At 36.7% G+C, this 25,927-nt stretch overlaps 1 protein-coding gene across 1 annotated transcript in view; it reads right to left on the reverse strand.

Moving 5' to 3' along the window:
• The window catches only part of RYR2 (ryanodine receptor 2), a 510,050-nt gene that overhangs the window by 181,301 nt on the left and 302,822 nt on the right, over positions 1-25,927 (reverse strand). The window contains exons 42-53 of the mRNA XM_073793696.1: positions 23,689-23,803; positions 21,889-22,021; positions 21,576-21,679; positions 18,657-18,792; positions 17,924-18,110; positions 16,063-16,168; positions 13,266-13,386; positions 7,783-7,952; positions 6,029-6,249; positions 4,608-4,698; positions 2,392-2,532; positions 606-769 (exon numbers count right to left, since the gene is read on the reverse strand). Coding sequence (XP_073649797.1) covers positions 606-769; positions 2,392-2,532; positions 4,608-4,698; positions 6,029-6,249; positions 7,783-7,952; positions 13,266-13,386; positions 16,063-16,168; positions 17,924-18,110; positions 18,657-18,792; positions 21,576-21,679; positions 21,889-22,021; positions 23,689-23,803 — 1,689 coding nt within the window. The remainder of the gene's footprint in view (positions 1-605; positions 770-2,391; positions 2,533-4,607; positions 4,699-6,028; positions 6,250-7,782; positions 7,953-13,265; positions 13,387-16,062; positions 16,169-17,923; positions 18,111-18,656; positions 18,793-21,575; positions 21,680-21,888; positions 22,022-23,688; positions 23,804-25,927) is intronic.

The raw sequence follows: 25,927 nt of genomic DNA on the forward strand, positions 1-25,927 counted from the left end.
GAGCTTTCATAATGATAAGTAATATATTATCTGTGGTTAAGGTTGTCACACCGCATTCTCAATCCATGCTAAATTTTCCAGAAATATTCTCCTTTGACATTCCCTTCACTCTCACGCTGTGCTTTCTGAGGCTGAACATAAGCTGCTAACCCTAGGCCTGGCTGAGATGTAGTGATGATGAAGTGATGCCCCGTAGCTCACAGAAAGAGCTTTGCACTGCATGCTGGGAGCACCCTGAATCAAAGACCCTGCACAGAAGTTGGCTTCAATTATTAATAAACATTTAGGGTAGAATTTCAACTAAAAAATAGAACTGATATACTTTCTTGATTCTCATTATTATAGGTATTGCCATGTGGTTATTTACAGAGAATCCTGACGATATTAAGAGTATATCTCTTAGAAGGTACATCTTATCTACTTCTGATATTTGTAGAACCATTATTATTACTACTATCATTTCATCAAGTAGAGGGACCCCTAGTAAAAGGATACCAATTCAAGGGGGGCATGGATGAGAGAAAGTTCACTTTAGTACCTTATTCAATTTCAGACTTCACACATCATTTACAATAAAAATCTGCTGCAATAGAAAGAGTCCATACTTTGAGGTATCAACAGGTTGTGGGTTAAAGTTCCCTTCAGAATCCATTGATGACTGTTTTTCCATCATACTGACATAATTTGACTCCATGTAGTCTGGAGGCAAAGCTCCCGCAACTGCACTCAGGCAAGGCAGTGCCAGTTTGAAAAGTTCTTGTTCATATTTCTGGGAAGAGATGGAGGACCAAAAAATAAATACTCCATTACTACTGAGCAAAGGCTGTCAACATGATCACTGCAGCTGACACGATGCTGTAAGAGAAAATCTGAATTACCTTGGGCTGGCCCAACTCCCCGAAGGATTCTTTCTCTAGAAAATGGAAACTATAGCCTGACATCCCATAAGATGAGATGAGTGAAGCTTTGTACTGCAGTTGCAGCATAAAAGGAATAAAATCTTTGCTTCTCTAAACGTTTATTCTCCAATAATGGGAAATGAAGTGAACCTAAATATTCTACATGTATAACGTGTCTGTACAACATAAATATAATTTCAGTCAATGAGGACTATTGCTGCACCACATTATAAGACTAGACATGAAAAATACCCAAAGTATAACATTCCAGAGAGTTAGGAATTTTAACTGGTCTGTATTGCATTACAAAGGTATGAAAAATAAAATTCTGTACTGAGAAAGAAATTCTACAGGAGATACTATGCATAATCAAAATTTCTGGGGAGAGGTATTTGTATATTAATTACATAATTAGTTAAATTTGTATTTGTAGATTTTTTAAAAATCAAAAATAATAATTCCTTTATTATTAAAAAGTTTTTAATTCAAGTGTAGTTGATTTATAATGTTGTATTAATCTCTGCTGTACAGCAAAGTGACTCCGTTATATACATCTAGATGTTCTTTTTTTAAAAAATATTCTTTTCCATTTTGCTTTATCCCAGGAGATTGAATACAGTTCCCTGGGCTATACAGTAGGACATTGTTGTTTATCCATTTTAAAAGTTATCTCACTTTAAATGTTCAATTTTAAATTAAAGCTGTAAATTCTTCTCAAAATACCTTCTACATATTATTTCAAAAAGGCTCCGGGTTTACCCAAGGCAATTCAGCAAGAAAAAGCATTGAGTTGTAGCTACCAAATGTAATCACAGATAAACTTCCCTTATTATGCAGTAAACTCTTGGTTATACTATTCCAGTCATCTGATAACGCCTTTGGGAATTCAAACTGATTTTGATGAATAATTTAAGCATAAGCATACGAAGCATGTTGTTCTGATTTTCTCTAAAATAATACACTCCAGTCTTCTGAAAGTATATGAACTATTCATTATAAATATGGCAACTATAAGGGAATGTCACATACATAAAGCACTGAGTACTTAAATCTCCGTAGCAGCAAAGTGGGAAAAGTCAGTAAGGCCACTGGAATATTATAATTTTATGAGATTTAATATTTTATATTTTTATATTTGACAGGATTTCTTCAGGCTTTCTAAGATTGGGGAGGTGACTGACTAGGGAGGGTTTGAGTCCAAAGAAGTCCAAATGCACCAGAAACTGATCAACCCATGTGCATAATTTCCTAAAATGCTTAGCCATTTTAAAGTCAGAAAATGTTATGATCACAAGGAACATGTTACCATCATGACTACGAAAAGTTAATATAAATTGTATTCTCAACATTTGTTATAAATGAAGAGAAAAAATAAAACTATGTCAAGTCTCGATGAGCAAAGACAGCATTCCACTATTCCACTAGGAATACTATCTTACCAAGACCCTATGGCTTTTCAGTTGTTTTATCATACGAATAAAACCACAATTACCTTTTGAGACAGGGCATCAAAAATGCCCCAGAACAACTTTCTTGATAAATGAAGTTCTTCTTCTGAGGCAGCTCCGAAGTTTCCCCACCCTCCAGGCAGGCAGTAGTATTTCCAGCATCTTTCATAATGATTTGTCAGCAGCTAGGTGGGAAAACAATTCTAAGAGCACTGAGCTAAAGACACATGGTATAGATTTTCCATTTCCTCCCACATGGCATTCTAATGCCAATGCCACGTGATAAGGCCAACTGATATGGAACTGCTCAACCCCATATGAATTCTTTTGGAGAATACTAAGATCTTATATAGGATGTCTCCTTAAATTGAATGCTGAGCACAAGATGAAGACCAAATGACCAATTTCACAAATTATCTTGAACAGAATTTTTTAGGAGGTTGTTTGGTTATCTGTGTACCCCTGAGTTCTACTTTAGTTGCTATCATTTACTTACAATTTTATGACTTGTTATCCTGTGGAATCCATGCATGTAACAGAGGGATTGATGTCACACTGACCCAGAGGATACAGCAACTAAAATGTGCATTCTCAAGGGACAATACCTCTGAGTATTTGTGCTTCTTCTCTACCTACCCTGAATCATTACACTTTACGATTTGCTTCAGAACAGACATCTCTAAACAAACTCCCTAAACTGCCCTACTTCCATAATTTCTTTATCTGTAGCTCTTTGGTGGTTTTGGATGTAATTTATTTTCTTACTGAGGGTCTATGTTGCTTCTTAAGTTTTTAACCTACAAATATTTTGTGGGACTAAACTAGAAGTTCAAAGACATGGATGGAATTTTTCAATTATTCGGTAGCTCTTTGGATCATTTATTCTGGGTATATAAACTGAAAAATATTCACAACTATTTGCCAAATTAATAAAATTATTATTAATAATAATTAAAATAAAATTATTTTTTGAATAAACTGTAAATTTTTGGACCCTCTTTCCTATAGCTAAGGAGGAAAATAAATTGAGTGTTACTCTTATTAAAGCTAACTAGGTCTCTTACTGTATAAATATTTCTTCTCGTTTGGTCTCCCTCACACTTACGAATCACACACTCACACACACACACACACACATACACAATTTAGGAATCTCAAATGATGAAATATTGAGATCTAATTTGCTTAGAGTAACAGGCAAATATCTATAATGCAAAAGAGTTTTACCACATAAAGTGATACTGTATCTTTTTTCAGGTATTTTCCAGCTCATTTGTATTAAGAAAATTTTGCATGACAAGCAAATGATAATAACTGTAAAAAAACCAGGATTTTCAGCAAGGATATAACTTACTTTACATAATTCATCAATTTCTCTAGATTTATTAAACCAAAATCACTTTTTGTAGAGAAAGATTGTTTATGTTAAGTATCTAGGTGTGCTTAGTGTAAGAGCAGCTGAAAAAAAATAGCAGCTTATTTTTATCTTAAACCTCTTTTCATGGCACAATTACTGGGTGGCCATGAGGAAGAAATGATGCTTACCAGGTGGCAGAGCAGAGTGGTCACCTATAAAAAGTCCACTACAGGACAATGACCTCCATGCACAGACCATGTCACTAGATGACACATTGGTACACACCTAATACCTTAAAATCGTGAGCCAGGATTGGTATATTACATGACAGGAAAAAATTACATGACAGGAAAATATTCCCAAGTCAATAAGACAGAATGAGACTTGATCATTCACGAACAGAATAGTAAAGCTGGGAAGCAAAAATGTCAGGGACTTTACTCTGTGACAAAATGTAACTGCGTATACATAAAGATCATATTTGATCCTTATGAAATGATATTTGGAAACTGTCATTTGATTACCAACTTAGAAAATGTTGTTTTTCAAACCTATTTTTTATGCCTTGAGGTTGCTAATACTTTAGGCCAGGCCTATTACTGTGTTTTCCAGCCTAAAAGTATCTTGGTTCATCTTTTTCTTGTGGACCATTTTCTTTCCATTGATTTCTATTTCCACTGATTTACAGTAAACCAATCTTAGGATTTCTCTGGTCTTTTATTACTTGTTTATTTTAGGTTGAGGTACACATAGCTATAACTTACATGCCCATTTCAATAACTGGAAGAAATTTTCCAGCATCAAAGATCAAACATGATGTATCTGAGAGATATACATATTGTAACAGGAAACAAAGCCAGAGGACCCAGTAATCAAATGACTACAAACACTTCCTGTACTTACCTTAAGAGGCATCTTTGCATGTTCATTTAATAATGGGACATCAAATACTAATCTTCTGAGTAAGTGCTGCATCATAGAAGGTCTCAATTGGCTGGTGGAACAAAGCTAATTTTAATAATGAACATTTAATAATGTCTAAACTAAGTAGAATAATTCACTAGACTAGATTATACATGCCAAGAAACTGTACCTACACCTCTCTTCAGATGATGTTAATTTTAGGTGTTCCTAATCCAGAGATTAACCAATAGTTACATACTTTTGTAAAAAGCTACATTTCCAACTCATCTCTAGCTCCCTGATCTGAGGACCAACCCTTATTTGCTACAGGAGATGTTCCTCTTCTGCTCTTTCCCTTGCTACCACTCACAACTGCAGACCCCACTGTCGCTACTAATTTAGTAAATGCTTCTTCCCTCACTCCAGTGAGTGGGAAGGGTCTTCAATGCCCAGATCAGAAGCAGAAAGAGGAGGGAGTGTAGGAACAAGAGGAAGAGAAAAAGACTGAGACCGAAATTTTGCCAGAGGAGAAAGGGAAAGAAAACTAACACACAGTGACCATTTACTGTGTCGGCAATCCTGACTGCTTCATCTCATTTAATATTTAGAAAAAGTCAGTGAGACAGATATTTTGATTCCATTTCACAGAATTTTGGGGTCAGGGAACTAAAATTAGATTATGAACTAACCTTTTTTTTTTTTTTTTTCTTTTTTTTAACCTCCCTCAGTCCCATCTGGCTCCTACACCCATACACTCATTCCACTATGAGTGAAAACCTTTCCTTTACCAATGTGCTGGGCAGGCTGCAAGCTTTCACCTCCAAGAGCTCCTGTCCATCAGAAAGAAACCATAATCCTAGCTAGAGGCCTGAGAAATTGTCACTTTGACTGTCAGAACCTCAAAAGGAGAAGATATGCTTCTGGTTTTCAGAGTAAGACCTTCAAACACTTCTATCTATAGGAAGCGGCTTTCCAGGCTGGAGGAGATAGTCTGTCTTCATCACTGTCACAATAGGTCATACTTTAATATTATACTACATATATTTTTTATCTTTAATAAGTCTCTGTTTTCTCTTCTCTTCTGGAAGAGGAGTTAAAACCATCACACAGTGCAAAGGGGAGAATCTATTAATATTACACTAACGTGGCCGGCGACAGCTCACATGCCAACATCCAGAATAGCATCATTGGTCCAACACTGTATCCAATGGCTAGATACCGAGAGAGTCTTGGAGGAACACTCCTGAACTTGATCAGGAGCAAGGGCACTCTGGTAAGACTCATACCCCAGCACATAAAATGAATTAATTTTATGGTCCAGAAATTGTTGACAACATTCAAAACAATTTGTCAAGGGCCAGAGACTAAATTCTCTTTCTTAAAGAAGAAGAAACTTGGTATAGACTTCATTGCCCACTTACCCACAAATGGAGAGTAAACACACTTCTATGGAATCTCGTTGAGCTTTGGTAAGTGAGCAGCCCTTAGAAAGTCTGTACACAGTGTGAAGTAATGAGTCAATGAGGGAAGCATGGTGCTCAGTGCCGGCAAAAAGAGGAGCACATCTTGTTAACAAAGGCAACACGGCCGTGCAAAGGTACCGATTGAGGGCCAGGGCCATGTCTGTAGCGCTCAAAGCAGCCTAGAAAGGAATTGGAGAGGAGACAGTCATTTGTGTTGGGCAGGAGACAATTTTCAAAGGGATCCACAAGTTGACGTGTACTTTCATTACCTAGAAAACGACAAAAGTACGTAATACGGAAACGGATTCCTCTGTTACAGATTTACCTGTGGTTCATATGCTTTTTTATCACTAAAGACAATCAATTTTCAATTGCTCATAAATAGATAAAAATTAATGAAGTAATATCTATCTCTTCAAAGAGCCCCAGAGGTTCATGTTCTAAAATAAAATATTGGGGGTTTCCCTGGTGGCGCAGTGGTTAAGAATACGCCTGCCAATGCAGGGGAAAACGGGTTCGAGCCCTGGTCCGGGAAGATCCCACATTCTGCAGAGCAACTAAGCCTGTGCACCACAACTAGTGAAGCCCCTGAGCCTGTAGCCTGTGCTCTGCAACAAGAGAAGACACCACAATGAGAAGCCCGCGCACCACAACGAAGAGTCGCCCCTGCTAGCCACAACTAGAGAAAGCCTGCGCACAGCAACGAAGACCCAATGCAGCCAAAAATAAATTAATTAAATAAATTTAAAAAAAAATTTAATAAAATAAAATATCAAGGGTAGGATAGATGAAAGATAAAGACACTAATGATATCAAAGAATGTGAGTGCTTCCCTTTACTAGGAGAGGTAAGAGAAAGGAGTTTATTCTCACAGTAGATCTCAAATACATAAATTCTTTCTGAATTCTATGTATGAGTATTAATTATATTTCTGTTCATGTCCACCAGCATCAATAACCAAAGGCTGATTGTCCTACCATGTTATCAACTATACTACTTAGGTTCAGAATTTCACATGAACACAACCAAAAAAACAAAAAAATTCAGTTTCATTTTTGTGATTCTCCTCTCACAGCTTTCACTACTGACAACTCAAGATCTGATTTCCTCTGATATCAAAAAGACTCATTTAATTGAGAATAAAAAGAGGTATTATTATAGCTACTAGAATAACATTTAGAGTTTCAGCTTATTTTACAATGTTTCAAATAGTAGAACACTTACACTGATAATGGCAGATTCTCAATACTGGCCACTGGATTCACAGGACAGATTTGTGGCTATATGTACGTTAATAAATGAAGGCACCGGGAGGATACTGTGATTGGCATGACTCAACAATGTCCACTAAACCTGCTCAATACTTTAACTGCTTTTGTTGAGATGCATAATTATTTATGTTGACTTCGAAGTGAACAGGAGCCACTGTGACCTCCCAAATTAGGGTTATATCAACTTTCTATTGTCTTCCATTGCACCTGATCAGAATTCTTATCTTACTCTTCAGGTTGTCCATTTTCTCCACTATTCAGTGAGTTCCTTGAGGATATAGTCTATTTTGCTTTCTGTTTACCCTATGTTTGCCTAAAAATATAATAGGCACTCAATAACCATTTGGTGACAATGAATGAATGAACATATCTATGAAAAAATATCATATGGCAGAGGTTGAAGAGTTAAAAGTTGCAGAAGTCATTTGTTCAGATCATTACCGTATCTAAAGAAGCAGCAGCCCGCAGATCTGGCAGAAAGCCAACCTCGAGAAGATGGAGGAGGAAATCTTGAACCTCAATTCCATAGACCCTGTCAAGGAACAAAACCATGGCTGCCTTGTGATCTGGGCAGAACCCCGCAGACATGTCAGGCTCCACCACATTCCCATCTAAAAAAGAGAAGGTGACACATCGTTGTTAATGAAATAGATTACAAATGGCTACTTTCCAGCCTTCTCGTGTTTTAAATAAAGTTATCCGGTGAATGGTTTTCTGTCCCTCTACTACCCTCAAGCAAAGGCTGGGACTTAGCTGAGGCAATAGGGCAGTGCAGTGTAAATCCATGGTCATTTAAATGTTATTTGGGCATCCATTTGTTAACTGTGTATAAGATTAGGACACAGCATTATGCCAGATACCGAGAAGGAAACAAAACGGCACCCAAAATCCAAACTGTAAAACTAAGAGTAAATATCATAAAGCTAAAATGTAAAGCAAGGTTTGCATTCTTTTCAATACAAGAACCTCTTGAAAACTTAATAAAACATTAATAAAGTTCATGTACCCTATGTGATAAACATGGTACATTTACATCATTTACATATTTATGGCTCAGACAATTACAGGATAATGAACAAAACTCCAGGAACCAGTCTGACTTTCAAATGAAAGATGTTTCATTCATCATAATAGCATTTAATAACATTTAAAACATATTTGAGAGACATGTTATTTTCTCTATCAACAGTCAAGGCTTGATGCCTATACAGAGGAGTGAATTCCTTAGTATAACTCTGTAGATTCGTAGAAGGGATCACTGATATGAAGAATTAGGGAATTATGTGCCCACTGAAAATACTGGAGAACAAACTTGTTTTCTGTTTGACCACGTGATAATTATGCCACATTGCTGCTGACCACACACTCTAAGACTCTGCAAATACTATCACAGAATCTTTATTACTGATGCAATGTTGGAGAAAGAAGGACCCAGGGAAAGAAAGATGATACATGACCATACCCATCCTGAAAGAATACAGTCACAACGCTTTTGTTTTCATTCACAGTCGATGAATGAATTTGATATTTGAATCATGAAAATGAACAAATAACAATGTTTTAAAGGAAATTAGACTGAAGACTAATACGAAATCACTTCCATTCCTTATAATTAATAATAACTAATACACCTAATACCTTCCTTCCTGTAATTACAATAATAAGAATAACAATGTTTGTCATTTGTGCTGTTGTCAGGTATTATGTTAGGAATGTTCCAGACACACTTCCATATAATTTTCACACGTGCACTATGAAGGTGGTCTTATTATCTTCCTTTAACACAAGATAAAAAGCGACTTTTAGGGAAGTTAAATAACTTGTCCAAAATGGCACATCTAGTCATTGGCAAAGTTAGATTTAAACTAAGTAAAATTGGATTTAAAATCCAACCCGAGGTAATTTAATCCTTACGTTAAATCAGCATGCTCTAATTTTTGATTAAAAATCTACATGAAACTCCAGTTCCATTCTCCTAAAAAATCACATTATAGGTAATTTATAGGATTCTATTCTTCTAACAGAAAGCTGTGCCTAAGGAAATGATAAGCAACTCATTGATCTTGAAATAAGATTTGTTTTTTAAACACTCATTCAGGTGGACATTCATCTTAAGGAATGCTGCAACTCCAGCTGCCTGGGAATGAAGACTCATGGATGGGCTGCTGCTTTATGCTCTCCACCTCCTCAGACACACTGGGGACAGTACAGCTGATGAACTGCCTCCTCTCAGACTCCTGGAAAATGAACTGGCCCAAGGAGGGCCAGCTGCACTGGCTTTACCCTGTGCTGCCTGCATTATTCATCCACCTAAAATGACTACCTCACACAATCTGCCCAAACCTGTCTGGACCAAGAGCTGCAGGAAAAGAGTATCTACTTTTGAGATTAGACACTTGCCTCTTATTTTTTCTAAACTCCTCCTTCTTTCATTATCATTTTGGGCTACCCTCTAGTGCTAGGATAATTATAATAAAAATGTATGAGACCCATCAGAATGGCCCTCAGCAAAAAGTCTAGAAACAACAAACGCTGGAGAGGTGTGGAGAAAAGGGAACCCTGCTACACTGTTGGTGGGAATGTAAATTGGTGTAGCCACTATGGAGAACAGTATAGAGGTTCCTTAAAAAACTAAAAATAGAGCTATCATATGATCCAGCAATCCCCCTCCTGGGCATATATCCAGAGAAAACCATAATTCGAAAAGATACATGCACCCCTGTGTTCACTGCAGCACTATTTACAATAGCCAAGACATGGAAGCAAACTAAATGTCCATCAACAGAGGAATGGATAAGGATGTGGTACATATATACAATGAAATATTAGTCAGCCATAAAAAAGAATGAAATAATGTCATTTGCAGCAGCATGGATGCACCCAGAGATGATCATACTAAGTGAAGTAGGTCAAAGACAAATATCATATGATATCACTTATATGTGGATTCTAAAAAGTGATACAAATGAACTTATCTACAAAACAGAAAACAGACTCACAGACTTAGAAAACAAACTTATGGTTACCAAAGGGGAAAGGTAGGTGAGGGGAGGGATAAATTAGGAGGTTGGGATTGACATATACACACTACTATATATAAAATAGATAATCAACAAGGACCTACTGTATAGCACAGAGAACTCTACTCAATACTCTGTAATGGCCTATATGGGAAAAGAATCTCAAAAAGAATAGATATATGTATATGTATAACTGATTCACTTTGCTGTACACCTGAAACTAACACAACATTATAAATCAACTATACTCCAATATAAAATAAAAATTAAAAATAAAACTCACGGCCTAGGAAAAAAATGTATGAGAAAGTCCTTAGCTAATACTGAGGGGCAGGGTACTAATGTTTAGAGGCAAACTTCACATACTAAATACAGAACATATAATAGGAATTATCAGCAATAGCTGGTGATGCTTAAAGAAACAACTGACTTGTCATTGAAACCTAAGAAGAAATATTGATGGTTTAAGTTTTAAAAGTTGATTTAATGCATACCACAGCAAAATAAAAACATACCAGTTTCTGTCTACATTCTCCATAAAAAGAAAGAAGATTTAAAAAAAAAAAGCATCAATTTAACAATGACCAGTAGATGGTGTTTTAAAAATTAGCTTTCAGTGTGACTGTGATAGTTCACAAAAAAATCCTTTAAATCCTCAGGTAGACAATATACTGCATATTTATGACAAAAAAGTCATAACGTTACTATAACTCAACTAAATAGGACAGGAAAGAAACTAACTTGGAAAATCTTAAAGGCTAGTAAAGACAGATAACTGGAGGAAAAGGAGGTATATTGAGACTTTTGGGGCAATTCTGAAAGGGACATCTGGACACTCTTACAGTCCTTGTTTTTGGTTCTTTGTTATTACTGATTTTAACCATAAAGGCTAGCATTTTTTTATTCCCTAATCCATGTGTCACTGGTATTATTCTTATCTTTTTTCCTGAGAGTGTCAATTTTGTGGCTCAGAATGTAGGGGAAAGACAAGATATTTTAGTTAAGTAAATGAATGCGAGTTAGAAGTAAGGTGAAAAGAAGGTAAACGAGGAGAGTCTGTTTATACACAAGAAAAAGAAACTGCCTAAAATGAGCAAGACAAAAAGCTAGGGGACAATTTTTAAGGTCCAGCTTTCCCTAAATTTAGAATGGGTATTCAGTTATCATGGCTGTTTGTGTCACCTGAAGATGTGGGTGTGTAAGGTTAGCCAACACGAAACTTTACTTCCTAACAATACGGCCGGCAAGTAGGGTAGACTGCTTGCCATTACACAGTGGTCCCCTCATTCTTGACTTGAGGTACTGACAGCTAATCTTCTCTGGGCATAATTCATGAAAGAAAAGGGTCATCACGTGTACTTCCTATCTAAATGTGTTTTCGTTCTAAAATCAGAAGTTTGTATAAAAATGATATATGTAACAATATCCAATGAAGTCTGGAAAACAGAGCAAAACTGCCATTGGAAAAAAGGGAGAATAAAGTATAATTTGGGACCTAACGTATCTTTTAGGTGCCTTCAGTAACTGCTTAAATTTTTTTATGGGAGGCAGAGAGTGAATTACCAACAGGGAATTAGGCCTTGGGCCCAGGCCATGTGCCATTTCTGTTGTAGTCTGGGCTAGTGCAGGGGCTCAGCATGGGGGAGAATCGGGGCCCTATCACCACCTCCACAGTAAAGCATCAGCTCCTCACTCCATCCTTCCTGAGCTGGGCCCTCCCATCTCCTCCCAACCTAACACAAGCAGGGCTGTAAGGAATCACAGCTTCTGGGCGTTTATATGGAGAGTCTGTTGACTTTATTTTACATGCTTTTGAGTTAACATTGGAAAATTAATCACAAGCAGTTCTAAACCAAAGATGGCACGTTGTAAAAGAACGATAAACGTTGAGTGAAAATGGGGAGAAACAAATCTTTCCAAAATGCTCTCCTCAGTCTTGAAAAGGGCTCTTCTTTCAACACACTGGCAATTTTTAAATCACTAAGTCAAAACCTATGACCATTGTTTTAGAAAAAACATATTATAAGAAAGTGACCACGAAAACTATCAAAAAGAGTGAATTAAGGTGTTGCTGTCAAGAAAGAGAAGAACAGGGCACCAAAGAACTCGAGGAGAGACATTAGATAAAACAGTTGAGATGCTTATTTCCCTTTTCTGGAAACTGAAATGTCACCTGAAGAAGACTTAAAATCTCTTTGGAAACAGAGCTTGGTTAAAAACAATGCATGTAGAAAATATTTTATAAAAAATATATTTTGTAAATTGGGGTATAGTTGCTTTACAATGTTGTGTTAGTTTCTGCTGTATGATGAAGTGAATCACCTATATGTATACATATATTCCCTCCCTCTTGGACCTCCCTCACACCACCCTCCACCCCACCGCTCTAGGTCACCACAGAGCACCAAGCTGAGCTCCCGGTGCTATACAGCAGGTTGCCACTAGCTATCTTTTTTACACATGGTAGGGTATATATGTCAATCCTCATCTCCCAATTCATCCCTCTATGTTCACACATCCGTTTTCTACATCTGCCTCTCTATTCCTGCCCTGCCAATTGGTTCATCTGTATCATTTTTCTAGATTTCACATATATGTGTTAACATACATACAGTGGAATATTACTCAGCCATAAAAAGGAATGAAATTGGGTCATTTGTAGAGATGTGGATGGATCTAGAGTCTGTCGTACAGAGTGAGGTCGGAAAGAGAAAAACAAATATTGTATATTAACACATATGTGTGGAATCTAGAAGAATGATACAGATGTAGTTCATTTTTTAAAAGAAACTTATGTAGTGTAACTATGCTGCAGGGAAAGAAACCGTGGGTACTGATGATCTTATTGAAAACATCACACCATCCACGACCTACTGAATTACAAAGAATGGAAATTCACCTTACCTTTGGCTATCGTTGGCATCTGAAAAGCAATGCTGATTACTCCCACCAAATCTCCCAGTGGAATCAGGGATCTCAAAATAGACCTGATTCTGATGGCTTCTCCCTTAGCAGCATGAATCAACTACAGGCAGAAAAATAAAGGAACAAAGAATAACTGTGTGAAATCAATGTTCTAATTCTATCTAGAAAATTGGAAGAATGGGAATCCAAGTCTAAAATAATTTTCTGTTCATTATATAAAGTTAGGCCTCTTTAATAATAGAACCACTCTATGATGCAGCAATTCCAATCCTGGGTATATATCCAAAGAAAACAGAAACACAAATTCAAAAACATATAGGTACCCAAATGTTCATAGCAGAATTGCCTAGATATAGCACCCTAAGTGTCCATCAACAGAAGAATGGATAAAGATGTGGTGTATGCGTCTATCTTTCTATATCTATCTATATCTATATAGATATATAGATAGACAGACACACACACAACAGAATACTACTCAGCCATAAAAAAGAATGAAATGTTGCCATTTGCAACAGAATGGGTAGAACTGGAGGGCATTATCCTTAGTGAAATAAGTCCGACAGAGAAATACAAATACTGTACATGATCACTGTATGTGGAATCTAAAAGATAAAACAAATGAACAAATATAACAAAACAGAAACAGACCCACAGTTACAGAAAACAAACTAGTGGATACCAGTGGGGAGAGGGAAGGGGGGAGGGGCAAGACAGGGGTAGGGAATGAAGAGATATAAGCTATTATGTATAAATAAATAAGATACACGGTTATATTGTACAGCACAGGGAACACAGCCAATATTTTATAATAACTTTAAATAGAGTATAACCTATGACAATACTGAATTACTATGTTGTACACCTGAAACTAATATAATATTGTAAATCAATTATACTTTAATTAAAAATAAATAATAAAGTTGAAACTCTCTCAGAAAGTGCTGTTTCAGGCTTACAGACAGATATTTACTTGCCACACAATTTTCATTGACTTCAGCACACACTGAGTCACATGCTGCAGTCTAGGCCAACAGGTATATTCATCAGAATAATAGTTTTTATCCTCTCTGGGGTATTAAAGTATTTTAAGACTGATAAGTCTGTGAATGCTTAACCCCCCAAATTACATATAAATATCTATCCATCACATGAGCAATAATACTAATGGAAAAATTATTATCTTTAGGTTCTGAACATACACTAATATTTAGGCTGGTTTAGCCTTTTTTGTTTTGTGATAAAAATGTCATTGTATATCCACCTATATTCTACCCTGATTTCTCCCAAGGATGGGTTTATAATGTTGGGGAAAATGGTGAACATGGATCCTAACAGGTGTTTTAGACCTTCACTGGCTAATGAAGTATCTATGAAGATCGTGGACCTGACATAGTCAAGGATCTCAGCCCATCTCTGCAACAGACTGGAAGCTTCCAAAGCCAGGGAACGCATCTGTTCCTTCACCACAGAGTGTGAAACAGAAGCACAATTTCTGACACCTAGGAAGTCCTCAATTAATAGTTGTTGAAGGTGAATACATTTCTGAAGTGCCAAGGTTAGTCCCTTATTAAGTCACTTGGTTGTTTTTCCCTTTAATATAATAGAACAGAAATCTTCTATTTATTAGCATAATTTCTCTCACGGTTCCTTTGATTTTCCACTTTAACAGGAAAAGAATGAATATCGTGGGCATAAAGTTTTTTCTCTGCAATGACCTTCCAGCACACAAATTTTTGATAGTCTATTCCCATTTACTATAATGAAAATCTCACTGATAGCAAGTTAAGTCGTTACAAAAACTCAAACTCCAGGTTTTCTAACATTCTAATATTTCTCCATCCTGCGATTCCTCTCTGTTCACAACAAAAGATTACATCCAGAAAGCAAGAAAGTTTTAACCTATGGGTGTGAGAGAAAGAGACAAAAACAAACAAGCAAATCCCGCTCCTCCTACCCCCCCCCCCCACAAAAAAAGACATAGATTCGAAGGGTAGGGAGAAAGGTGATGTGTTGTAACTAACAGTCACTTTGGCTTCATGCTCAGAGCAGTTAGAAGTGTATTTGCTTTCTTCCCCAGGACTGGTCAATGTGCTTCAGACTCTGGCTGTTTCCCATCAACAGATCATGAAGCTAATTTTATGGACCCTGGCTAGCATTTTTTAAATTAATATAATGGAAGAAAGCAGAATAGATTAGAATAAAGTAGAAAATAGCAGAATGTATTACAGAGTAAAAGTAAATATCGTTCCATGAACTTCAATTACCTTTTGGTCAAAAAGTTTATGAAAACTCTAATCAATAGGGTCTACATAGCTCTTTCCTTTCCCATGACCTGCTCCCAGCCCCACTTTCCCTTAAACCAGTGGCCAGCATGTAGCAGCTCCTTCAAAAGGACTAAATATTATATAGCAAGGAAACAACCCTTGGTAGGAGTGGTGCTTTCTGCATGCACTAAAACACGAAAGGACACTGTATAGGAAAAATAAGTTCTTTCCTTCTTAAAGTGTGGGGAGGCTTATATGAGTTTTAGAGATATATTAGTAACTGACTAGTCTATTAATGACTCATAACGAAATCTCATCTCTAATTTTTGTAACCAAGAAGATATTTCCAACTAAACAAACACTTGTTCAGCAATGAGGCTGCAGCAATTATTTTTAATGGAGCATGAAGATTGATGGTTTGGGATACTTTTGTGGTTTTTGCAAGTGACAGATGTCTTAACAAAGAGGAATAAGCCAGGATTTTTGTTCTTGGACCCCACGGCACTTACATGCATTTCGGGAGCACAGCGTCCTAACAGGTCAATCAAAGCTGCATAAAAAGTCATGATGGCATTCCCCATGTGGATGGTATCATCTTCCTCCTCTTCTGTATCACTTTCGTGGATTTTTCAAAAGAAACAGAAAGAAAAGCAAACGGGATAATAAAATGACGTTTCAGATTTATTAAATACTTCTCAGAGGAAAGGGACCAGTACGGTAATTAATTCTGCTTCTTCTGACACTTTTCACATATGTGTTTAATATACAGCTTGACATTTCAAAAAGGAAAATAAAAATGGGTTAAAGACAAGATTTGAGATTCTATCACCAAGAAGGCATCTGTGGGAATATTAAGATTCCTTCAAAACGGAAAAAAAAGAGGAATTATGAATTTGATGGGTTCTGCTTATTTCTACTGGCAGACAAGATATTAACAGAAAATAACTGACTGAAGAACTTGGTAAGTTTACTTTTGTCAACAGCATACATTTAGAGAAAGGGTGACAAAGATCTGTCCTATAAGATGACATATACAAGGCACCCAGTAAGGTGATTTGCCCAGAGTACTTCATAAACGTGGTTTCATTTACTCACCTCTCTCTAATTTACTCTGCCCCACCCACTCACTCCCAAGTAATACAACATGAAAAATATAAATATTTCATTATCTCGTTGATGAGAGACAAATGTGGATGGCCCTGGAAGATTGTGTCATTCCTTGTTTAGTGGCCTGGCCGACAGCTGCCTCAGCTGGACTCAGCAGTCTGCAGAGTAACAGCAAGGCCTGTTGACAATATCGTTCCTCGCAAGCAATGCTGTTCCGAAGGTCGTCAGGTGCACACCCACTCAGGTGGTACTAGACCAGCAATCTCTTGGTATATTTTCTACTTGTTAGAAAAACTAAGGGATTCCTAGTTCCTCAACAGCTAACTGATAAATATGTAACTTGCTCTTGGAGTGCTCCCAGCCTGGAACCCTGGCCTTGCTGTCGATGGAACATTTATGACAGGTCTCTAAGTGGGAGAACCAGGGTTTGCAGGACTACCTCTTTGCTTGGAAAATTGCTTCCAATAAGCCCTATGTTATATCTTTACCAGTGGTGCTACCAGTGTGGTTGCATGGGCCCCTAGCAGGACACTCAGCTCCATAGATTACAAAAATAGGAAGCTGGGACTTCCCTGGAGGTCCAGTGGTTAAGACTCCATGCTTCCACTGCAGAGAACATGGGTTCGATCCCTGGTCATGGAACTAGATCCTGCATGCCACGTGATGTGGCCAAAAAAGAAAAAAAAGGAAGCAACAAGCCTGGATGAATTTATTGCTGGAATCAAGTATTCACAACAAAGACTATGGAGAAATGTAAGGTAGTCGCTGCCTCCCTGGTCACCAAGACCTTAATAAAGCATTTTACTCCCCAAGGTGACAACATCCCCTTTTCTCTGCCAACACACCAGTTTAGTTAAGTCCCCATCCTCTTGCTAAAGGTCTCTTTCTCTTACTATTATCGTGAAAACTCGTTCCAGCTAGCCTCCCAGTAAACTCTATTCTAATTTCAAAGGCTCACCTGCCATCATTCGTAAGAACTCACTGCTCCCTAGAGCCCTGAGAAAATTCACAAAATACATCTCCTCCTACAACCTAAGTTTTTTTCGACTAAATCCATACCATCTTCCTGAGGTCCCTCTTTGTTCATTCACCCTATTCCAGCAGCAAATTCCATCCCTTCTCTCAAAACACATTTCATTTTCAAGGGAAGAAATCCGGAGTACCAGAGAATTATACTGCAATTAAGAGAACGCAAATTATATTTTGTAAAATTAAAAGTCAAGTGGTATCATTTAATCTTAAGAGTGTGCATATTCGACCTACGGGGTTTTGCTGGATCCACTAGTTGGTGAGGGACCATCTCGAGAAGGATCCTCAGCTATTTTTATGGCTTCTTCCATGGCTGCGAGCAGACCATTCCCACCTTCCCCCCTCAAGGCAGGACCGAAACACTCAGGCCTCCGGATGAGCAATCTCACCACGACATTTGCATTCTCCTCCACGCTTTCCCCTAAGATCAAACGGGGAACAGGAGTAAGCAAACGTTGACTACATGGAAGTTCTGAGCAAACAATGTTATACTAATCTGCTTATAGTTAAAGAAAAATAACTAAAACCTAATAAAGTTGTAGTAGAGCCAAAGTTGAATCCAAATTACTAGTGTTCTGTTCAGAAGACTCAGTAAACTTCTTTTCTTGCCCTTAAAATTTTCCAAGTAAAGAAAAGCATGATGGAGGTATAAACTATTCATTTTTGTTAATTTGTTATAGGAAGTGAAGTCTTGATCCTAGCTATTATTAGAGTCTAATTATAAAAACAGCAAGAATGTAAGTGCCTACAAATTTTTATTTAATAATGAAAGCCCAGCATCACGATCAAAATAAATATTACAAAATAAATTATTACTGTGAAAAAGCCTACTGATTATAAAATATTCAATTTCTTTACTACTATCTACTTCCTTCGTGAAAATGCTGCGATGCCTCATTATTTTATACATCTAGTTTTTTGGCAGTTTTAATAATGACCATAAAAGACCCTAAGCGATTCATCCTACCATTACAGAAGACAGCGAATCTGAGAAAGTCAAGATATCTCTCTCCTTCAACTGGATTCCACCCAATGTCTGGATAACCCTTCGACACCAGCATCTGACAACTTTGCAGTCCACAACCAGCCAAATATCGCACTACCTGCAAAAACAAGGTGATAAACAAAAACGTTATCCCTTGGGTGAGATACTCATTAGAAACTTGCACTAGACATGGTAAATGTTATTATCAAGGGATGGTTTAAAATGAATGCATTTTTGCAAGTTCTTTTTAATCTCATGACCATCTATATGAACCCCCTTTAGTAAAACCTTAGAATTAAGAAATACCGACAAACTGTAACAAAGTGCTATCATAGTAAAAATGTTTATGAATGAACTCTATGAAAGAAAAATATTCCTAAATTTCGTATCATTTGAGACTTTTACCTACAAGAGTCATAATATTTGATAAACTTCAAAAATGCCTAATGGCCTCTGGCCCGGTATAAAACCTGAATCCATCTGAGATAGTGAAAGATCCATCTGAGATACGATGATATTTTAAAGAAGTGAATTTATTTCCAAAATAAAATATCAGTGTAATGGGGCGAGGGGTGTGTGTGAGAGGACACCTAGAGAAGTGGAGAAAACTAAGCTCAGAGTCAAATATCGTTGGGTTCAAATCTGACCTGCATTAGAACTTAGTGTATCATCTTGAACCACGGTTTCACTGTCTATTAAGTTTGGGAGAATACTACCAACCTTTCTGCTTTGTTAAACTTAACACATTAAAATTTCTGCTTAGCTTGGCCTTTTAAAATATTCTGTCTTATTGTGAATGTTGGTTCTCTATATAAGATTTCATAACAGAACCAGTTTTAAAAGAAATCCCTAAAAAAAAAAAAAAAGGAATCCCAAAAGAAGTCACTATCAATGGTAGCAGATGGTTGGAGGAGCAACTTATCAAACAAAATAAGCTACACCCAGCTCAGTCACAAGCTAAACCAGGCTTAAAAATAAATAAATAATAAAGCTAAAAATATTTTACATCATCCTTATTGAGGTATAATTTATGTATAATAAATTGATCTATTTAAAGTATAAATTCAATGATCTTTGAGAGATTTATCCATCTGTAAGAACCCACACCAAGATGTAGAGCATTCTCCATTGCTCCTCAGGTCCCCGTGTCTTTTGCAGACCATCCGTCCCTACAAACCTTGGTCCTGACAACCTGCTTTCTGCCACTACAAACTAGCTTACATGTTCTAGGACACTGATACATGCAGTCATCCATTATGGCTTTTCTGAGCCTGGCTTATTTCACTCAGAATAACGATTTTGAGATTCATTCATGCTGGAGTACATGTCAGTCCCTCATTCCTTTTTAGAGCCTAATCATGGCATCTCACTACTTACGGAAATATCCCAGTGTTGTTTATCCATTCACCAGTTGTCTGGTGAGCTGTCTCCAATTTGGGGCTCAGATGAATAAAGCCATTATCAACATCCATGTACACATCTCTATGTGGACATATATTTGTATTACTATTGAGTAACTACCTAGGAGTGGAAAGGCTAGGGGCATATTTATGTTAGGTATATTTAACTTATTAAAAATAATGCCAAACTGCTTTCCAACTGACTTAACCATTTTTCATCCCAACAGCAGTAGATGAGCGTTCCAGTTGCTCCAAAGCCTACTCAGTGTTCAGCATTGTCTACTTTTTAAAAATACTAGCTATTTTATCAGTGTGTAGATAAAAACATTTCAAATTATATATGGGAGAAAATTCTTCAGAGGTTATTTAGAGATGCAAAGCTTCATGACAGTTGACTGTCATGTCAGAGGGTTTGGGGAAGAGTTCACTTTTTCACGCTTTCAACAACTATGCGTTGAGCATCTACCCAGTGCCAATGCTAAGACTGGGAAAAAGCAATGAGCAGCGAGAAATAAATGCCCTGTACTCACTGGCCTTACATGATGGTAAGGAGTAGATTTTGATAAATACATAAATATACAGATTTTAGTAAAATATATTTATATTAAAATGTAATTTTAAACCATAAATATTTAAACTATAGCACGGACATGGAAGAACTGAAAAGAAGGTGGCTTTGGAGCAATGACTGAAAGGATGTCTGGAAAAGAGCCATGAGGACGTCTGGCAGAAGAATATTGCAGACGGAGGGAACAGCAAGGGCAAAGGCCCTAGGGCAGGAGCACACCTAGCAAGTTCCAGTGACAGCAAGGGGTCCAGCGTGGCTGGAGCAAAAAGAGAGACCCGGAGAATTGCAGGAAATGAACTAAGACTGATTGGATGGAGCTATTGCAATGCCTCTAAGTGTATGCTCAAAGTGAGATAGGAAGTCTTTTGAGAGTTCTGGGCAGAGGATTAATATGATCCTTTCAAGAGACTCACTCTGGCTGCAAGGGAGGGATCAGGAAGACCACTTAGAATGCAACTGCAATTAAAACATGTGGGAAATTTATCCATATTTTGGTAAACATATATGTGGCCTAATATGCTTAGAGTGCATGGCCTTCAGTATATCAATGATACCTTGCACTGTAATATGCAAACTTCTGTGATATAAATTGTATATATAAGATGTTAAAGCAATTTCTTTTAAGAAATCTAAACTGTATGATTCAAGCAAAAGTGACAGCAGATTACCGGGAAAGGACAAAAACACAAAAGAATATAGAGTAAGTTGATTCTCTTTCCAAAGAAAAATGCACGTGATCAGAGAAAATACCTTATCTCAAATTTCTTGTTCTTTATAATTTATAATATTACATGTAAGTGTAACATATTTATAATACATAGTATATTATAATTATAATAATTATAACTATAGTATAATTACATTTAAATATCTTGAGAAACACTATGAACAAGTGTAATTCACACAGACACACGGGGCAGGGATGCTGTTTACCTTTTCCAGATCTGGCTCCCGCAAAGCTAAGGCTAGTTCATTATTATCCATCACCGAGGCTGCTGCCACGTCCAGTGGCGTTGAACCTCTCATAGCTGGTGAGGCTGTTAATTGAAACAAAGATGAAACAAAACCTGAACTGCGCTGCAACTATGAATTCCATGTAAAAAAACAACTTTCACTTAGAATTCAATTTCTAAATGCAATACGTATCGCACTAATCCAACTTAATTTACATTAAAGCTTAATTTTAAAATCCAATATGTAAATCCCTTTTACCTTAGAGATTAAATGAAAGTCATAATTTACTTACCAAGACCAACACTGCTGTTTTCCAGTAAATAACTGAGATGATCGAACATTGCTTTCTGATTCTGCCTACTTATACGACAGAAGTAACAGAGAAAACGGCAACAGTTGGCCACCATCTTGGGAAAAGTGATTTCCTACATAGAGAGCATTTAGTTAGCTGGGAAAGCAAAGGATCTTTATAAAACTGAGTTCTGAAGCTGAGGTCTCAATCAGATTGCCCATCCGTGTGTGCCCATGTCTGCCAAGCCTCAGGTACAGAAGACCTTCTTATGTCCAGACTTGGACTCATCTAGTCCTAGAGCCACCAAAGATCAAGCCTGGCACTAATTTGAAGCCTCACTGCCATCAATGGGTTGATCTGGAATTAATCTACAGCCCTAACCCTAAAGGTGGCATGGGCCTGGTTCAGGAACCAGGCAGGCTCAGCTGTGATTCCTGATTCGCATTATTAGCTGTGCTTCCTTGGGGAATTATGCAATCTCACTGGTTCTCTTCTGTAAAATTGTAATAAGATGGGTGATAATATTTACTTGAGGCAAAGGAGGGAGAGTTCAATGAGACATATTGTGAAAAATACCCAGTTTAATATTTGGAACCACATAATAGGATGTTCTTATCATCAGTGTCGCTGTTGTATTATTATTAAAATTCCGGGAACTCACATCTTCCCTGACTGGCACATGACTCATCTCCTATGATGAACACCCTTCCTGGAAGGTCTGCCTGCTGGGCCCCAGCAAACACATCTCCCCTGAGACCTAGCTCTTATTCTAGTATGCCACAGATAATCCCTAAAGACTCCAAGTCCTTCTTAAACAGAGTATTTTATAAATATCTTTACAGGTCTGTCTAATTGGTAGTCGGAACATGAGAAATATGGACTCACGTCTATATTTTGAAAAATACATTTTAAAATTTCAAAAAAGACCTGAAACATTTTGCAAATCAGAGGTCATGAAATTGTACTGCTTTATATGGAGTTATATATTATATTATTCTATTTGTTTGGTTTTAAATTTTAATCATTTAAAAATGCACCTTAGTGTCTTACAACAAATGCTATAGAGCATCATCTTCAAATCTTGGTCTGGATCAGGAATTTAGTGGGACCAACTGTTGTCTGAATCAAGGGAACGGGTGGGTCTGAAGAGCATGCTTGTGTTATGGACTTCTAATGTGATGGGAATGGATTTATAATTCAAAATCTTACAAAATTAGCATAGTATTAACTTTTAAGGTTTCTAAATATCCCCGAAGTGAGGATAATCTAGGAGATAGCAAATTACATGGCATAAAAAAAATTGTTATCAATATCAAAGAAAAAACTACAGTCAGACCTCTATATTTGTAGGTTCTACATCTGCAGATTCAACCAAAACGCAAAAAATGCCGAAAGTTCTAAAAAGCAAAACTTGGATTTGCTACATGACAGCATCTATTTTCATAGCATTTACATTGTATGAGGTATTATAAATGATCTAGACGTGAGTTAAAGTATATGAGAGGATGTGCATTCAGTTATATACGAATACTACACCATTTTACCTAAGAGACTCGAGCATCTGTGGATTTTGGTATCTGCAGGAAGGTCCTGCAACCAATCCCTTGTGGATACTGGGGGATGACTGTAGAAGCATATCCAACTCTCAGTCTGTACAGTTTTGTCCAATTTTTTTCAAAAAGTGTTCTTTAAAAAACAGTCCTAATAGAATTTATAGAAGTTCTCATTAAGAATATGCCATGTACATATTCTAGGAGGTTACAATAAATGGCATCCCAAGAATCAAAGGGTTTCCTTTACCTTGGACTCCCCACCTCCAAGGACATTCACCATGACCTCCATCACTGTCTCGTGCATCCCAAGTGCCCTCATGAGATTAGGGTGCTGGTAAAACACTTTGTTATTCATGATATCCCTAGAAAGGACAACACAGGTACAAGGGAAACACAGAAGTCAGAGCAAAATTTAAATAAAAACGTATCTGAGATCATGATAAATCTTCTGGAAATAATTACTGGCATGTATGGAAAAGTAAGAGCAATCATCAAGCCATAGAAGTTCATAAGTGCAATTGGGTCTTCCTCAAAAATACTGACAGCCTACCAAAAACAGCATGCAAGTCTTCTACTCCTCTCGATTATAAGAAATGTACTAAATAGGTAAACATTCATTTACATGAAACAGACTTTGTGACACTTATTCCTAGTTTTATGAATATCTAAATTCAATCTTATTTTGTTTAACCTTATTTTGTATAGAAATATGAAGCAGTGTTATACCATGTTCTTATGAAAATTTCTATATAAATAATTGTTGTGTAAGCATCTCTGCTTTTCATATATGCTTTTTTAGTACTATATTCATTATTTGTATGTTTAATAACAGTAGTGTTATTTCCTGCCACATTTATGTTACCATTCTGGCGAAACGCTTTTAAAGGATACATATTCTCCCAGAGACACTGAATACACATGAAGTCCAGGTACGAGTAATCCAACTCATTAAAAGGGACACTTAATTTAAAGAAACAGCAGCAGACGATACCTAGAATGTTTTGTACTATTATTATTGCATTACACATTATTACAATACTTATGCAAAGGTACTTTTAAAGATCTTAATGTTTAGCAGTCCTTGCAAATAAACAGCTCTGTTGATTTTTATTTTAACATATAGCAAATCACGCAAGAGTCTTTTCTATAAAACACTTTCTTGTTGGAGCCAGAGCAAGAAAATAATGTACAATCAACGAGAAACCTGAAACTTTCCCTTTGAATCACGTTACCTTAATTGAGTCAGTCATCTATTCATTTAGTCATATGCTAACTTTTAGTTATTCTGGCTACATCAAGAAAGTGGAATAGTGTGAGTCTTTTCTTTATTTTTTTCTAGTTTTTCACTTTTAATTTAGCTTTGTTTAGGTCTGTGCTAATGAAGACAGTTTTTAGGTAGCACAACTCAGAAAAATGACTTGGGGGTCCAGGGCTAATACAGGTCTGATCTATTTAATGCAAGGATGAATAAGGTAAACAAAGACGTCCTTTCCTTCACATCAGATAGCAGCATAATTATCAAGAGAACCTTCAACTCTCAAACCACAGATGTAATCATGAGATCTGTTCTCCTGTTAATTCAAATCCTTTTGCATGACCTAACTTTGGAAGGTATCTAATTGAAAAATCTCATTTGCCTTTAGTTCTAGGTAAATTAAACGGATTTTTAATTCTACCACCAGTAGGCAGGTTGTCACTTATTAAATGTGTCATTTTAGGATCTTCCTAATACCACAAAAAAGTAACATTTTATCTTGTTTCATAATCATTTTGAGTTTTATCCCTATTGAGTGATTTATACGTTAATAGTACATCTCACTTGTTACATGGTCATTTAAGAAAGAAAGTGCTCTACATTTCCTGGAAGGCTTTCTTTCTCATTTAATTAAGATCACTTCTCAGGAGAGGTCCCCTCAGGTTAGATTTAAGTACTAATATTCCAAAAAAAAAAAAAGGCTTATGCACAGACAATTATAAATAAAGAACATTAGCTTGTGTTGTTCAGGTTTTTCTGTTTTCCCTCTTTGTCTCATTAATATACTGACTTTTTTAGTGTGCAATCATTATGATTTTCGGAATATAATCTCCCAGTTTTATGATTTCAAATACTTAATAGTCCCACAGGAAATATATAGTATCGTGTTCTGAATTTAAAATGTACATAAATATCACATAATCTGAGTCTTTCCATACTTTCGTTTCCCCTCAGAATTATTTTTCTAGCCAAAGAAAACATCGGTTATTCTATTTCCTTAGTTGTTTTTCAAAGAGCCAACGCTGAGTTTTTTTAATCCTTTTTATTATTTGTGTTTTATTTTACCTATGTCACTAGTCACCATTATCTCCTCTGTTATCTGTTATTTAGAGAACCAGATTAGCTTTTTTTGGTTGGGGGTGCTAAATATTTGTCTTTTACATCACTTTTCAACATTCTACATTCCAGATTTTTACAGCCTAACATTTAGGTATTTTCTCTTATGAATATC

The sequence above is a fragment of the Tursiops truncatus genome, chromosome 16, assembly GCF_011762595.2.
Source record: "Tursiops truncatus isolate mTurTru1 chromosome 16, mTurTru1.mat.Y, whole genome shotgun sequence".
NCBI lineage: Eukaryota > Metazoa > Chordata > Mammalia > Artiodactyla > Delphinidae > Tursiops > Tursiops truncatus.